At 37.7% G+C, this 15239-nt stretch overlaps 1 protein-coding gene across 1 annotated transcript; it reads left to right on the top strand.

Moving 5' to 3' along the window:
• Window positions 1–118: 118 nt before the first annotated feature.
• Window positions 119–13393, top strand: LOC102701962 (probable RNA-dependent RNA polymerase 4). Its single transcript, XM_015841963.2, has 19 exons — window positions 119–553; window positions 1033–1318; window positions 1472–1601; window positions 2285–2368; window positions 2702–2885; window positions 3350–3566; window positions 3932–4019; window positions 4092–4253; window positions 4687–4743; window positions 4848–4919; window positions 5356–5525; window positions 6317–6465; window positions 6639–6861; window positions 7543–7768; window positions 9757–9908; window positions 10290–10449; window positions 11167–11314; window positions 12495–12670; window positions 12759–13393. Exons 1-19 carry the CDS (start codon window positions 229–231, stop codon window positions 13011–13013), a joined length of 3264 nt encoding a protein of 1087 aa, XP_015697449.2. The 5' UTR covers window positions 119–228; the 3' UTR covers window positions 13014–13393.
• Window positions 13394–15239: the final 1846 nt, after the last annotated feature.

Raw genomic sequence — 15239 nt, 5'->3', positions numbered from 1 at the left:
AAAAATCTAGGTCGAGAATAAACTTCAGCAATAAAATATTAAAATTAATCATAAATTTAAAATTAAAAGCGCTCCCCTCACTTCTCCGTAGAAGCCCGCTCTCCCCCGCATTCCAAAATCCAAAAAAAAAAAGAATGTTTCGTTCCGTTTGCTGATCCTCCTCCTCACCACCACCGCCACTGCCATGATCTTCGCCGGACTAAACCCTAGCAAAACCCTCGTCTAGCCATGAATCCCCTCGGCCGCGCCGGGACCCGGGCGCGCTGGCCGGAGCTGGAGCCGCCGCCGCTCCCGGCGGCTGTTGGCGCGGAGCTGGAGCGGCTGGAGGCGAGGCTGGGCCAGCTCGCCTGCGCGGAGTCGCGGCACCACCTCGCGGAGCTCGGCGAGGCGGCGGCGGCGCGGGTGCTCCGCACGATCGGGGAGGCGCGGCGGGTGCGGACGCTCTCCGGGTTCATCAACCACATGGCCAGCCAGGAGCGGATGGCGCGCAACGCGCGGCGGGGCGTCCCCACCGCCCACAGCGCCGCATGCATCTCCGGCCCCTCCCGGGAAGGTGAGGGCTTTGCCGCTTGCCATTTTTCTTTTGTTCGCCACTTTTTTTTATGCTAGGCCAACCTGGTAGTCGACGCAGCAGAGATATCTCGTAGCTCAATAGCTACGTTTGTGCTTGCTATGGCACTGCGTTTTGGCGTGTTTGGGGAATTGTTTCAGTTCGCCTCTGTCTGTGTGTAATCCTGATGAACCTTTTTGTTGGCGGCAGTGGATACCTCTTCTGTTTTTCGGTGAGTTTTCTAGTTGGAGCTACAGGTTCCTGCTCTCGATTTAGAGGATAATCTTTGGAAATCGGTTGGTTTTAGCTTCGTTGGTTCATGTTAGTACGGCGTGGGATTTGGTTTGCATGTTGTTTCTTTCTAAGGCCTTCTGTCGTAGATCTGTAGCTGATGTACATTTCCCAACTTGTGAATTGCTATTAGTCATCTGGTTTACTGTATTGCTTTGCTTCTTGGACTAATAAGTCTTGTGGTTAAGCAGAGGAATCTGTGTCCGCGGAAGTGTACTGCAATGAGGATCAAATGGATGTTCAAAGCCCCAACGATGAAATAGCTTCTGGTCTTGCAAACCATGCCATGGTGGACGCTGAGAATGTGGCTGGCCATTCAGGAAATTCACCAAGTCCCATTCGGGCGGTGCCGCAAGGTCCTACAGCGATCTGTCATGATGTGGCCAATGCGTTGAGGGAGGCACCGAGTCCTCAGATGCTAGCGCTGGAAGAGTTAGAGTTCAGCAAAATATTTATGATTTTTGCTTATCTTTCTTGGTTAGTTTCTCTTGGGCTTATGCTTTTCATATAGTGAAGAACAAATAAATGCTGTTTTTGTAGCAGAGCGTTGACTGTTTTTTTTAAGGCGAACACGACTTCTGTTTATGTTTTGCTGTTGCTAATAAACCATTTTCTCTTTTCATTTTTCAGTGAGAAGATAGAAGATGTCCTGTCTGTGGACTATATTAGATCCTTGAAATCCCTGTCCATGCCTCATTTTGAGTCACAAATCTGGAGCACATTTGGTCACAAGCATATATCATCTTCAGATAGAGCAAAGGTTATGGCAACACCAGTACCCTTAATATTTTTTACTAGAGGTCTAAAAAATGATCAAAGATGATGATCCCCTTTAATATTTGACCTTGGTGATTGTGGATGGAACCATAAGTAGGTATAATTTGCACCTATGCATGTCATTGTCCTTGAATTTTGCATATGCGTGAATAAAATAATGCATTCTTACTCTAGTGTACATTGCTACATTGGCTCCCTGCTTCTGATGCCTTAAAATGTCATGCTTTCTTCATTTTGATGCTAAGGTCTAGTATGCTAGATGTACCTCTGACTTGTAGCTCCTAACTTGAATATGTAGCTAATTTACTCAATAAATACATAAACAAATAGAAATGGCTGACTACAATCATATGGCACCGTAAGCCATGATGGATGGAACAAAAAACACCTTTTGTTCCCAGGTTTGCATGGCCAGTTCTTTGGAATGGTGGGACATCACGTATTCACTTTTCATTTCCTGCTATAATTCTGGGCTGACACGATTTCCACAACCCATTATTTTTTACATTCTTTCTAGCCATAGAACTGTACATATTTTCTTGTTCAAAATTTATCATACTAACATTTTACTTTTTTGTTTCCCACTATTTGTTCCTTTCCTCTATGATAAGTTATAATATGAGTCTGATGAAATTGTTCTCCTTTCCTCCATGTAATGCTTTGCAGAACCTTTATTCTGATCCAGGTATGACAAAAGTCTACCATTGTAATGTTCAAATAAGAGGTGATACAGTAATCAAAATTTTCAAGGTGTGTGGTGCTTTTGATACTTTTATACGTGCCATTGTTTTATCATGATATTTTTAAATGGCCTACTCTTTGATGTTCCACTATCTACTAGTCATGATCGTGTAATTTTCATGTCCATTGCTATTGACTGTTTGCCAATCTAGCTTGCACATAAAGGTGTATATCACACATGCATCCTTCTCAAAGCTGCCTAAGATTTTTTTGTGAAAGTACTAATATAAACACTAATGCCAACAAAGGTTGTGGCGCCAAAATTAATAAATGCTGCAGACCTGCAGTCAGTTTTTTTTCTTTAAGGAACTTAAGTTGCTTTTTAACATTGACTGGATGCAGGGACCATATGTTGAGAATACGAGGACTCATCTTCAGAAAGTTATTGGTGATGATAATGTCCTTGTGGTAAACTTTATGGAGAAACCTTCAGACATCAAGACTGATTTCTTGACCTATTGTGCACACTACCATAAGGTTGCTGAAGACGGTATTGTTTTGGGTTTGCGCCACTATCGATTTTTCCGTAAGTTTTCTTGTATTCCAATGCTGAATCTATTTGGATTTCATACGAGTGGTAGTCTGGTAAACTGATGAATGTACATACCATCGAGGTCAAAGTTCTCTAATATCTTCATACTAAGAATGGTAATGGATTTTCTGAAGACATGAGCTTAGGGTGATCTGAGTTATGTTAATAGGTTCATCCAGTCATCCTGGCATGAGCCATGAGATGACACAGATGATTTTCTAGAAGTGCCTAGAAAAAATGTATTATAGTAATAATACTGTAATTATATGCATATTGGACAGCATTATCCAGTATGAGGTTGCTAACAGGTCAATTCAGCGATGACAAACCAGTGCCATTTTCAGAGTTCTAAACTGCTGTACTTTTACCAAGTGTCCCAATTATGTTTCAAGGTTCCTAACTAGTGGCTGTTCATGGTTGGATCTGCATGACTGCATCCATTTATCTGCCTTTTTCAGTTTACAAGGATGGAGGAAAAGATAGTAAAATGAAAGAAGAGAAAAGAAAGGAGAAAAACAAGAAATGTACTTCATCTGTCAGATGCTACTTTGTTCGCACTGAGTCTAGATGGAACATGGATGAACCTTACATACTCTCTGGCAAAACGATTGGTCAGGCCCGTGGTCTATTCATGCACATTCATACTGCTCTCACCTTGCCGAAATATATGTCCAGGTTTTTCCTTGACTGTTGAATACCATCAATTAATTTATGCAACATGGGTGCAATAATTGTGTGATGCCGAGCTTAGTTTTTGGTAAAGTGGTTTTGCTACCCTGATAGCAGAATGTGTCCTTATAGAATTAAAAGGATGTGTATTTTAGAAGGATTGAGGTTTATTGAGCTGGGAGATGAACTTGTATTTGCACAAATCCATTGCATACCTTTCCAATTTCCACACTCATTTTCATTGTTGTTGTTGTCGAACTATTAGGCCCACTTAATGGAAGGAAACTAACTGTTGGACTCTAGTTTTATCTCGCTTGCATGTGAGTGTTCTGTTACATGTGAGCCTCATGTTTTCTGTTGTAACGATGCAGGTTTGCTTTGATAGTCTCCAAAACTATCACATTGGATGTTGATTTATCAGCAGTTCGTGTCGAACTCATTGATGATGAACCTTGTTTGGTAATTTGCACCATCCCCTCCAATATTTGGTCTTGCTTCTGGAATGTAACTTTTTTAATTGTAATATCTCAGGATGAACATCGCAATTTTGTTTTTAGAGATGGGGAGCCCTTGATCCATACTGATGGGACTGGTCTTATATCTCAAGATTTGGCTCTGAAATGCATGTCTAGTATCTTCAAGGGAAAATTGTTGAAGCCACAGGTATCTAAGGGGAAACTATTGAAGCAACAGGTATGTTTGTGAATTTTTTCGTCACTTCATATAACTTGAGTGACTTTTCTATGGACTTCAGTTGCTATAGCTGAACAGTATACTCTTAACATTATCTATATTTTAACCTGTCAAACATATTTTTTGTGTTCTTCTGAATTTTCCTGCATACATCTGATAAACATTTTCCTGCTGGCATATCAATTGCATTGCTTTCACATCCGGTTTCAGCTTGGGCTGAAATGTTGTTGACTTGTTGCCACTGACTTATATTTTGAACTTCCAGATATCAATATGAGCTGCCATTAATTTCTGTTACTGTGCTTCATACATGACATCACTGCCAGTATATTTTATATTTTAGTTTCCTTTCTGGACAATCATGATTATCAACCTTAATGGCAATGTTTTGTTCCATGCTTTAAGTCAGCTGAGAATTTTTTCATCATTTCAGGACATCGTGGATTGTGATGAAAGCAAATTGATGGGGTATAACAGCACTACTGAATATGTACTATATTAACTATAAAACTTGATGTTCGGATCTATTATTTTCTGATTTTTCTATGTTTGAACTGATGGGTTTGTTTTTATATATATTTTTTATTTCTCTAGCCTCTTCTTATTCAGCTCCGCCTGTTCTATAATGGATCTGCTGTCAAGGGAACAGTCCTTGTTGACAAGCGGGTATGCACTGTGTTCTAAATCATATATTACTCTTATTTTCAATCTTGGTTCATACTTTCTTGAACACCTATCTATTTGTGTCTTTCATGTATTTGCTAGCTCTACATTCAGATTGTCTGGTCAAGGTCTGGCAATTTAATTTGGTGATATATGATTATGCAAGAAGTATTATTCAAGCAGTGCCGTATTTATCTGTGCTTCATTCAGGATAAGCATTCCTGTAAGCTCACAATTTCCCAAGACGTTCTGATCATTAATTTCTTTGTTCATGTTGATGTTACATCTTCTGCCTGAGTGGTCGCCACTATCTTTTCCAATATATGTGTTGTTTACATAATTTTGAAGTGTACAGATCATATTCTTTTGCTCTCTTATCTTGACAAACCCTATGCCTCCAGTGTACTTTATAAATAATAATTCTCTATTTCTGTTTCAGCTTTCTCCTGGAACTATACTTATCCGACCATCAATGGTAAAAATAAAAACTGATCCCAAATTATCTAGTATCCATTCTGTCAACTCATTCGAAATAGTCTCTGCACGAAATGCCAAGAAAAGTCTATCTGATGTTCAGTTCGTGAATTCTTTTGAAATAGTCTCTACAAGGTATGACAGAAATCTGAGTTTGAATTGTTGTGTTACGTATGATGAATACACTTAATGTCCTAACACATATGAATACTTTGTATTGCATGCATGCATTCTTTTAGAATCCTTAGCAGAGTATAATTATGCTATCAAGTAGCACTCCAGCATTATTTTCATCCCTATTGTTTTCCTTTTTATTTTTACTATACTTCATTCACCATGTCCCACCTTTCCTAAGTGTGGTTGAAGCGAGAAAATAAATTTAGGTGACCCCCCCCCCCTCCCTCTCTCCAGCTCCAGAGATTTCCTTTCTGGCAGAATGAGTTTTGATTTGAAGTTGAGGCTGATAGATTGATTTTATGTCAAGTTTTCCATTATTTTTTCCAGGATTTTTCTTAACCATCCAAACCTCACCGGGATATATTTTTCCCAGTTAACTGCTACAGATTCTATGAGTTGGCTTAGCTTGGAAATCAGAACAAAAATATGTCTGCCATGCACCTTTGCTTAGTTTAAGTTTTTGGATGAGTTGTGGGATTGGGTGGACTGGTGGCGAGACTTGGAGGACCCTTAGTGTGGTTTTAGGTTCTGTCTGTCACATACCCAACCTTTCACATGTCTAACCCTCATGGCCTCATGGTTGGGGCTGATGGAGGAAAGAGGAAGAGTAAAGCTGGGCTTATTAAGGTAGGTGTGTAAAGTGTGAGTAGGACTACCCATATTTCCTCTACGGCTTAAGTTCGTTTATTGGCATCAAGCAATCAATTCTATTTTTGTTCACAACATGTAATTTCATTTGTTTTGCTCAGCAATCGACCAAGAAGGACATCAACATCAAGGATATTGATCGCATTACTTCACTATGGAGGAGTTCCAGAAGAATTCTTTATGGAGCTTCTGCAAAATGCAATCGAAGATGCTGAGAATGCTCGTTTTGATTATGGAGACGCACTGAACAGTTAGTTTGAAATACTGTAATTTCATTGCATTCTGTACAATTTGTATATATCTGCTTCTTCATTCTGCAGAACATGTACTCATGTTATGGCTTCTATAAGGTTTCCATTTTATTTATTTTTTTCAGTCACCTGTTTGCATTTGATCTGGACTGGTATTCTTATGTTCTTGTAGTTGCATTCAGCTATGCTGACATGGAAGATTCAATGTCAGCACGGATGATTCTTGCTGGAATCCCTCTAGATGAGCTGTACTTGCAATCTAGGCTGACTTTCATGGCCAAACAAGAAAGAAAAGGAATCAAGGAAGGAAAGATACCTATTGATAACTGCTATTATTTGATGGGTACTGCAGATCCTACAGGAATACTTGCACCTAATGAAGTCTGCGTGATACTGTTAGTTATGGAATACTCTTTTGCTTCTGTGTGATTTTTCAGTGTGTATATTTTTGTTATGTTCCAATTATGTTTTGTTTACTACTCACTATATAAGATAGGAGTATCCATTATCCACCATGGGCTGGAACTACTTTAATGCCTTACTATTTTCTTTAGTTGCAATGCACCAACCGATTTTTCTTGCTGATTACCATCCTGAATGTGGAATTAGAACTCAAAGAAGGTTAGGTGGGTTGGTCTATATTCTCTTTGAGCAATCAAATTGTATTTTTTATTCAAACAATCAGATAATAGTGGCAACAATATTGGTTGCAACTGTGAAATTTATCAATAAATAGTGTCCAAAGGAAATAATTAGACTGACAATATAAAGTCATAAATACATGTGAGGTATTTGAGGCTTCAAGACTTCAATGTAATTCTTCAGTTCACCTAATTTAAACTATCTTGAGTATATAGCCTTTTGGAGCTCAGTAAATTTGATTTGTTCGACTGTTTCTAATGGTTATAATTTTTTTCTAAGATATATTGGATTTTGAAATGTTCTTGATTTTCCAACTTTGGTTGTTTGCCACATATTTTTTTTGCATAAGCGTGCATCAATATGCAATCATTAGTTAGTAGAGTGCCTCTTCTGTTTGAGTCTGTTTGTGCTTTACTTTATCTGCTGTTAAACAGTGACAACGGCCAACTTTCCGGGGATGTTCTGGTATACAAACATCCTGGTTTACATTTTGGTGATATACATGTCTTGAAAGCAACATATATTCCTGGTCTAGAGGAGGTTGTGGGATGTTCTAAATATGTGATACTCTTTCCCACTACTGGACAGCGGTCTTTGGCTGATGAGATGGCTAATAGTGATTTTGATGGTGACATATTTTGGATCTCGATAAACCCAAAGGTTAGTTCCTGATTGACATTTTACTGCAAAGTTTCTTGGAAATCATTGGCTTGGAGATGCACCTAATCTTGTCTGTGTTCTTATCTTTCATGGTCAGCAAATAGTTTACAGTGTAGTTGTTCCATTTATACAGAGTTGATACTACTTCAGCCATGGTCTATGTTAATTGTATTTATGATGTAGTGCCCTTGGGAATGATCTGTTCTTTGTAACAAAAGTGGACCATGTAAAACAGTAAAACCTCAAGGGCAAAACTGTCTCTTTTGCCAAAGCTGAGACTTTTTTTACTGCACCTAAATCAAACAATATTTCATGTCATAGCTTCTTTACTTTAATTCAGCTATTCATATGCTTAGAGTTTAATGAGGAAAAACTTGTTTTAGTTTTACAACCCTGAACTTCAAACCTCAAATGGGACAAAATCTGGACTATCAAAGTCATTCGCTTTATAACCTTAACTTGAATCTAGATTGGTTTTAGGTGACATCGTTAACATGTCAGCAAGGGCCAAGTTTGAAGATATTTTTCAATTGGTGAATTGACATAAAAAAAATGGACAATTTTTTACTCCCTCCATCCCACAATAAGTGCAATTTTGCATTGTTTATATTCAAGGTTTGATCATCCGACTTATTTAAAAAAGTTTATAATTAGTTTTTTTATTATTATTAGATGATAAAACATGAATAGTACTTTATATGTGACTATTTTTTAAAATTTTTCTCATAAAATTTTCAAATAAGACGAACGGTCAAACGTTAGACACGGAAATCTACAAATATTGGGATGGAGGTAATACCTTGTAGTATTTAGAACTTAGATGATTTAGTCTCAAGTGAAACAGAGTTTATTTTAGCGAGCTAAGAATTTGTTTTATTTAGTTTTAAATACTTCTTTTGACGTACACTTAATACTTTTTTCTCATACTAAACTTATCCAGGTTATCAATACACCATAATACTATGAGAGTTTTCCAAAATTAATTCAGGCATTTTCTATGCTAAATGTTCAAAAATGCATGCTTAGGATAACAGTTTTTGTTTTTTATGATTAGTAACTGACTTAAAAAAATTTCAATTGGACCTTCTAGTATGGAAAACTTAGATAAAATCAGCTCAACAGTTATAAAGTTGTATAAAAGTATTTTTGATGGGCAACCGTGAGTTATATTTTATTTCGCCAACCATATATGGTAGTTTAGCAATAGTTGTTATGCCTATCTAGGCCCCGTTCGGTAAGAGGGGGTGATAAGTTAACTTACCTGGCACGGAAAACGTAGTAATAGATTAGTACATGATTAATTAATTATTAATTATTAAAAAAATATAAAATAGATTAATATGATTTTTTAAAACAACTTTTCTATAAAATTTTTTTGCAAAAAAATACACCGTTTAGCAGTTTGAGAAGCATGCGCGCGAAAAACGAGAGAGGTAAGTTAACTTACCATGGTAGCCAAACGCGGCCCTAGTGTTCTATGTAGTTGTCTTGTTTTTAATCAAGCTGTGATTTTGTAATTTGTTGCCATCCAATCTGCAACCTTTGTAATAATTGGTCTTAGAAGCTTGAAGTAAAGGCCGGAATGAATTCCATTATTCTGAAAACTATACTTCACTTTACTCTGGAAAATTTATCTAGGACCACCGTACTGGGTTCCAAAACCTTTTGAAATCATGACTAATTCACATTTCCATGTTGCACAAAACCAGTCCGATCTAAATGAGCTTAAAAGATGAATGGTTTTGGTTTTGAAGGACGTGGTTTTAAAGTTTACTGTTGGAAAATGGACCTTTTCTTTCTTTCTTTCTTTAATTATGCTTGGTATTTATTGGACTGTGTTTGCTTCATCACAAGTTGGCTGTATTGTTTCACTGCATCTTTGCATTATTATTCTTGCACTTATATAGTTTTGATATATTAACAGCACATTCTCTCTTTTCAACGTTTCAAAGGATATTGCTGCTCTGATAAGAAAAATGGTCTTTCAGTTATTAGAGCATTTTAAGCCTTCTAAAGCATGGGAATGGGAACAAGCTATTACACCAAAAGAGGCCAAGCAAATGGGACCTCAGGATTTTAATGAATCTGAACTTGAAAGGCTGCTATTTCATGAGTTCTTAAAAGCAAGATTTGCACCCAGGTATTAACACCTACCGAGACCAATTTTTCTAATGTGCACTAACAATCATCAGCATGCCTTTTGGAATATCAGCTTGCATCTGTATATTTTTCATTAGGAAACCATTTTTCTACTGTAATGGAATTTACTTCATTTAATTTCTAGTAGGCAACTTATTGAGGTGTTCAGCACTTGAATGAATGTCCTCTCATGGGCCAATAATAATCCCTTGTTTGAATTCAATATTTTAATCAATAGAAGCTCTTGGATTTCTTTTTGTATGAATGTGATTAGTACGTTTTTAAATATCTAGTGTTGGTGCCATTTTCTGTAGCTATTGAATATATGCAACCTTTATAGGTTTTGTCATCTAACACGAGTTTGTAATTTTTCCCCTTTCAGTTATGCGCTTGCTACGGCGTCTAATAACTGGCTAGTATATATGGATCGGCTATTAACTGATCCAGTTGACGAAAGTGAAAAGGAACTAATAAAGGAAAAGATGCTCAAGTTAGTTGACCTTTATTATGTCGCTTTGGATGCTCCAAAATCTGGGAAAAAGGTCAACTTCAATCTTGGGCCTACACAATCTCTAGATGCAAATGCTTTTACATGAAATTGAATTCCTTATTTCCTTATGCTGTCATCTGGAAACATCCAAAAGAAGGAAACAAACTAACCGAAGATAATGTGGTAATAATAAGTTAATAACACCTTGGTTAAGTTTGTAGTGACATCAATAGGGCTATTCTTATGTACATATCAGCCTACGAACTAAATTACACATGAAATCAAACTGCACAATGTGCTGACAAGTTGGCCAGCTTGCCTTCCAAGTCAATCCATATGTGCAATTTGGTTGTGTTTTAAGGTTTCTAGTTGCTATTATATTCTATTGTGGTAGTAGGTAATACAAATCTGTAGTAAAATCTGTAATGTGCACCTGAATGTTGCTACATGTTGTGGATACACTGGTCTTGATGTAAGTAGGTCTTAAGTCATTCTTCTATTAAATTAATATACCATAGCGTGACGATTCTTCATTCGATTTGTTGAGTTTGATTGTGCTTGTGTGAACTTTTACACCATTATTCATGAACGGAAGAACCAAGCGTAATTATGTGAACAAGTTGTTATTTGGTTCTTATATATTACAAAGATACAAAGTGAAATGTGCAATTGCATCTTAGTTATTTGATGTTTTGTAAGAGGAAAGTTCAGTACATGGGAATATATATTGTGCTTTTAACACTTTAAGCATTGCCCACTGTCCCAACAGGTCAATATCCCAAGTGATCTGATGGTAAAACAATACCCACACTTCATGGGTCGCTCTTCTTCGTATCATTCATCCTCCATACTTGGAAAACTCTATGATAAAGCAGATGATGCAAATTTGCTGCGATTTGATAATGTTCAACCAATTGGTTAGTTGTCTTTTTTAGTTAGCTCCCTTCGTTATTCAATTTGTTTATCTGTAGTAGGAAGATTCTATACATTCTTTATTCTACTTGCAGCATATACGCTACAACTTGAGCTTGCAGCAGTTAATCTATGGAAAAATTATTGTTGTATGGCAAGCATATTAAGAAAATGTTATGGTAGCAATGAGGATGTTGATCTTAGTAAATACATATGTGGTATCATGGAAAGGGTCCAAGCTAGTTTTGTGAAAAATGGTATGCATTCATTAGGAAAAAATGCTTAATTTTTATGCACGAAATTAATGGAAATAGTTGACAATTATAGATCCATCTTTATACATTATATATATGTAAAATTGATGAAGAACAGTATTGCACCATTTAGTCGGTTACATAACATGTATAAATAAACTTTACAGTTAGATAGGGTGAAACGGTGGCCTTAATTATTCAAGACTACTGAGGCACTAAATACTGTTCACCCACTGCCAATGGTTAACCAGCAAACTAAACCCACTCAACCTTCTTATTCTAGGTTTCAAAACAGAAGTTCAAAAGCTGCTAGTGGTGTTAGATTTCAAGGTAGAATCTGAAGAGGAAGTATAGCTCTGTGCTGTTTGTCATAAATATTTTTTATTTTTCTATTTAGCTTTTCTAAAAAAAAACGCTGCAATAAATTATTCTTATAAATAAAAATTCTGGCCATGCCATCTTAGGTGGCTAGCTTTGCAACAGTGGTCTGCCAATTCCTTGTCATACCATGAATATTAACCCGTGGCAGTGTTGTCCTACCACCATGCCAATAGTAGCGTCATCAAAAGGTTTAAACCTGGAATTAAATGTTTTAAAGGTTCATTTCTAAAATTTTTAAAAGTTGGAATATATTTCTTTTGTCGGTCTTAATTATGGATTGAACTAAGAAGTTATGCACTCAACACTTACTTTCTTGACCTATATTGTCCATCTAGTTTCAAAACAAAATTAGTGGGAGGCAGGGATGGCGAAAAGGAAAAAAAAATCAATAGCCCAGAGATTCACTGCCATTCTGCAGCAGCATACTCAACTACCATATGATTTTGGCGAAGAACACAGTTGCGAATTGTGATGGTATCACAAGCAAGTAGTATATGAGTGTTCTCTAACATCACTTTGTTTTTCTCTTTTGTTTTTTTATAATAATAAGGGATATCATTGCTCCCATGCTTCACGGAGAGAGTTGCACCTCCCACAATCAAGAACCTCTGGCAGCGCCGCTACAATGAGTACTTGAGTGATAGTAGTAAACTGCTCAATGACAAAGCGGTGGATAAAGAAGAAAAGAACATGAAATTCGAAGAACTCTACAAAAAGTACAAGCATGTAAGTTTCCTGTCCTCTTTCTGAACAACAGAATTTTCTGGTGGTTGAATAACAGCTTTTAACCTCCTCACTCCTGCCTAACATTCAGATGCTCTACGATGCATCTGAATTTGAGGAGACCCCAAGAAACTTCGGCGACGTGTTCACCGACGCCTGTGCAATCTACCAGATCGTCTATGAGAAAGCGCGGCGTGAGAATGCCGCCGCCAGATGTTGCTTCGCCTGGAACGTCGCCGGCCGTGCACTTTGCCATTACTACGCCCTCAAGAATGAGGGCGATACTGTGGTTTGCTCGCTTCCACTTCTCCGCAGTTATAAATTTAGCAAGAAGTATCGCAAGTAGGACATAGTTACGGACAGTTAATTTAGCTACTTGTATGAAGTTGGCATATGGTATTTTGGGGAAACATGTCAAAGGTACTCAAGAGAACTATATTGGCAGTGTCTAGATGACTAGATGCATGCTGATTCTAGGGAGAATAGGTGCTCCGTTGTGCTAACCATCTTCAATATTTATCCAGATAATCATCTGCAAGTGCAGTGTGTACAAAGGTCAAAGAACACATCTATGCGGATTCCATGCGAGATTAGTTCTCTAGAAAATTCATGGCAGCATGTCCGTTGTGAGTTTTGCTGTACTAAAAATCATGTTTTGGAACACATGATTAACAGTGGTTCCAACACAAAACCAGGTTTAATTAGTTCCTGCCAGATTGCGCGAATCAGTTGATTCATTCCCACAAGAACCATGAAAGGCCCGATTCGAGCTCTTTCGTTTCGGAGGCGATTAATTGACGTGTTGATTAGTCAACCTCCTGACAGGGTCAAGTCTGATTTTTTTTTTCTCAAGTCGCCGTTGGTCGCTAGTACTAGCATAATTAACGACAACCCTTTGCCCTCCGTCAGAGGATCGGATTGAGAGACGCCTTTGCCCCCCAGCGCGATCCGCTACAGATCTGGCTGCGATCTTGGCAAGATCCGCCTCCATCCGGCAACGACGACCCACACTGCATGTACTGATATACGCACGAAACACACGTAAGCCAGTCATTTTGCAGCACTGGATGGATAGCGAAAGTATTCCAAACTCTCGAGATATTCTCTTATCTATTATTATCTAAATAAATAGTCACTAAATTTTTTTAAAAAATTATAAAGATATATTAATACTAAATATATAACCACAAATATACGAGTTCAAATATGACTACTATAATTCGTAACAAAAATAACAAATATGAGTGTGAATATTTGAGTATATGTATATTATTCAGAGTTTAGTTTGTTATTTTTGTTACGGTTGGTAGAAATCATATTTTCTAAAACTGGAGTTTAACTAAACATGTTTTTTTTTTGGGTTTGGCACCGTTCTAACTTTAGCTTCACAATTTATAAAACCGGAGCTGAAGTAAATTGTTTCAGCTACATATAAAATGAAGGTGAAATAGACCAGAATGATTTGAGAAAATAAAGAGATATGGAGCTGGGTTTAGACAGCTCTACGGCAGTGGAGCCTTAATAGGCGAGGCCTAAGAGCAGGTACTATAACAGACTATAAGCCAGCTATAAATATATTTTGGACAAGAGAGGAGAGAAAAGAATGGTGAGCTACATATTTGTAGCCAGATGCAGCATGAACTCCAAGACACAGTGTGTATATGGTAGGTGAGACATGATAGTATATATTTTGTACGTAGCTATTGTATAAATTGATCATGATGAATTGAAGCTAGTAGTTGTTATACCGTTGAACTCGCTCTAAATGATGCGGTCAACTTAACCAGGATAGACAAAGACACGTACGTACGAGTGAGTGAGTGAGAGCATTTGTCCCAGCTAACGACAGGGAGAGCTCATCCCTGACGTGCTCCTGATGGACAGGGACGTCACCTACCTCGACACAAGACATGCATGGCTCCTCGCGAGATTCACATGGATACGCCCGACTGCTACAGCGTTGGACAGCACAAATCAAAGAGAGAAGGAAATAGGGAGTGAGATCAACCTCTATCACAGTCACTGACGTATAAATAAATCTATGAATTTATAGATTTATGTATATCGGTGACACAAAGTTACCTGAATTTTACGTTAGAGGATACGGATAATCATGAGGCTAGTTTAAAATAGTTTCGGTGTTTCTTCGTAATTTTCTGTTTTTTAGCTGCTAGGAGGGGAGCTCATAATTAATGGAGTCAGTGATAAATTTATATAAAAAACCTTCATGACAAAAATGAAACTGTCTGTATTAGTTAGGTAGAGGTAGATATATAAGCTCCCAATAATCGATCGATCGTATCTTGGGCGAGATGCGATGGGGTCAGGATGGCTGATACATATGGATCACCTTCCCGACATCTGATCGATTCGATCATCTACAGCAGAATCTGTACCATGGTTTCTTTTCTTCGGATCAGATTCAGACGACTTGCATGCAAGACTTGCCATTCCATCGCTTTGCTGTGTGTGTTAAAATCCAGCGTGGATCAGAAAGAAAAAAAACATCAACACCACAATCTGCGTTCTGAAGATCTTCTGAGATCCTGTGTTGGCACGATGCATGGATCCA

This window comes from Oryza brachyantha, chromosome 1 (assembly GCF_000231095.2).
Source record: "Oryza brachyantha chromosome 1, ObraRS2, whole genome shotgun sequence".
NCBI classification, from domain to species: Eukaryota; Viridiplantae; Streptophyta; class Magnoliopsida; order Poales; family Poaceae; genus Oryza; species Oryza brachyantha.
Note: the sequence above shows the minus strand (reverse complement) of the source record. Positions and strands in the feature narration are given on the sequence as shown.

Bases quoted from the DNA above. Each gene is read 5' to 3' on its own strand.
- LOC102701962 (XM_015841963.2), top strand. From the start codon at position 229: ATGAATCCCCTCGGCCGCGCCGGGACCCGGGCGCGCTGGCCGGAGCTG. The intron at 1,602-2,284 runs GTTATGGCAACA...AATGCTTTGCAG, and splicing joins CATCTTCAGATAGAGCAAAG to AACCTTTATTCTGATCCAGG. The intron at 6,862-7,542 runs GTTAGTTATGGA...GCTGTTAAACAG, and splicing joins AATGAAGTCTGCGTGATACT to TGACAACGGCCAACTTTCCG.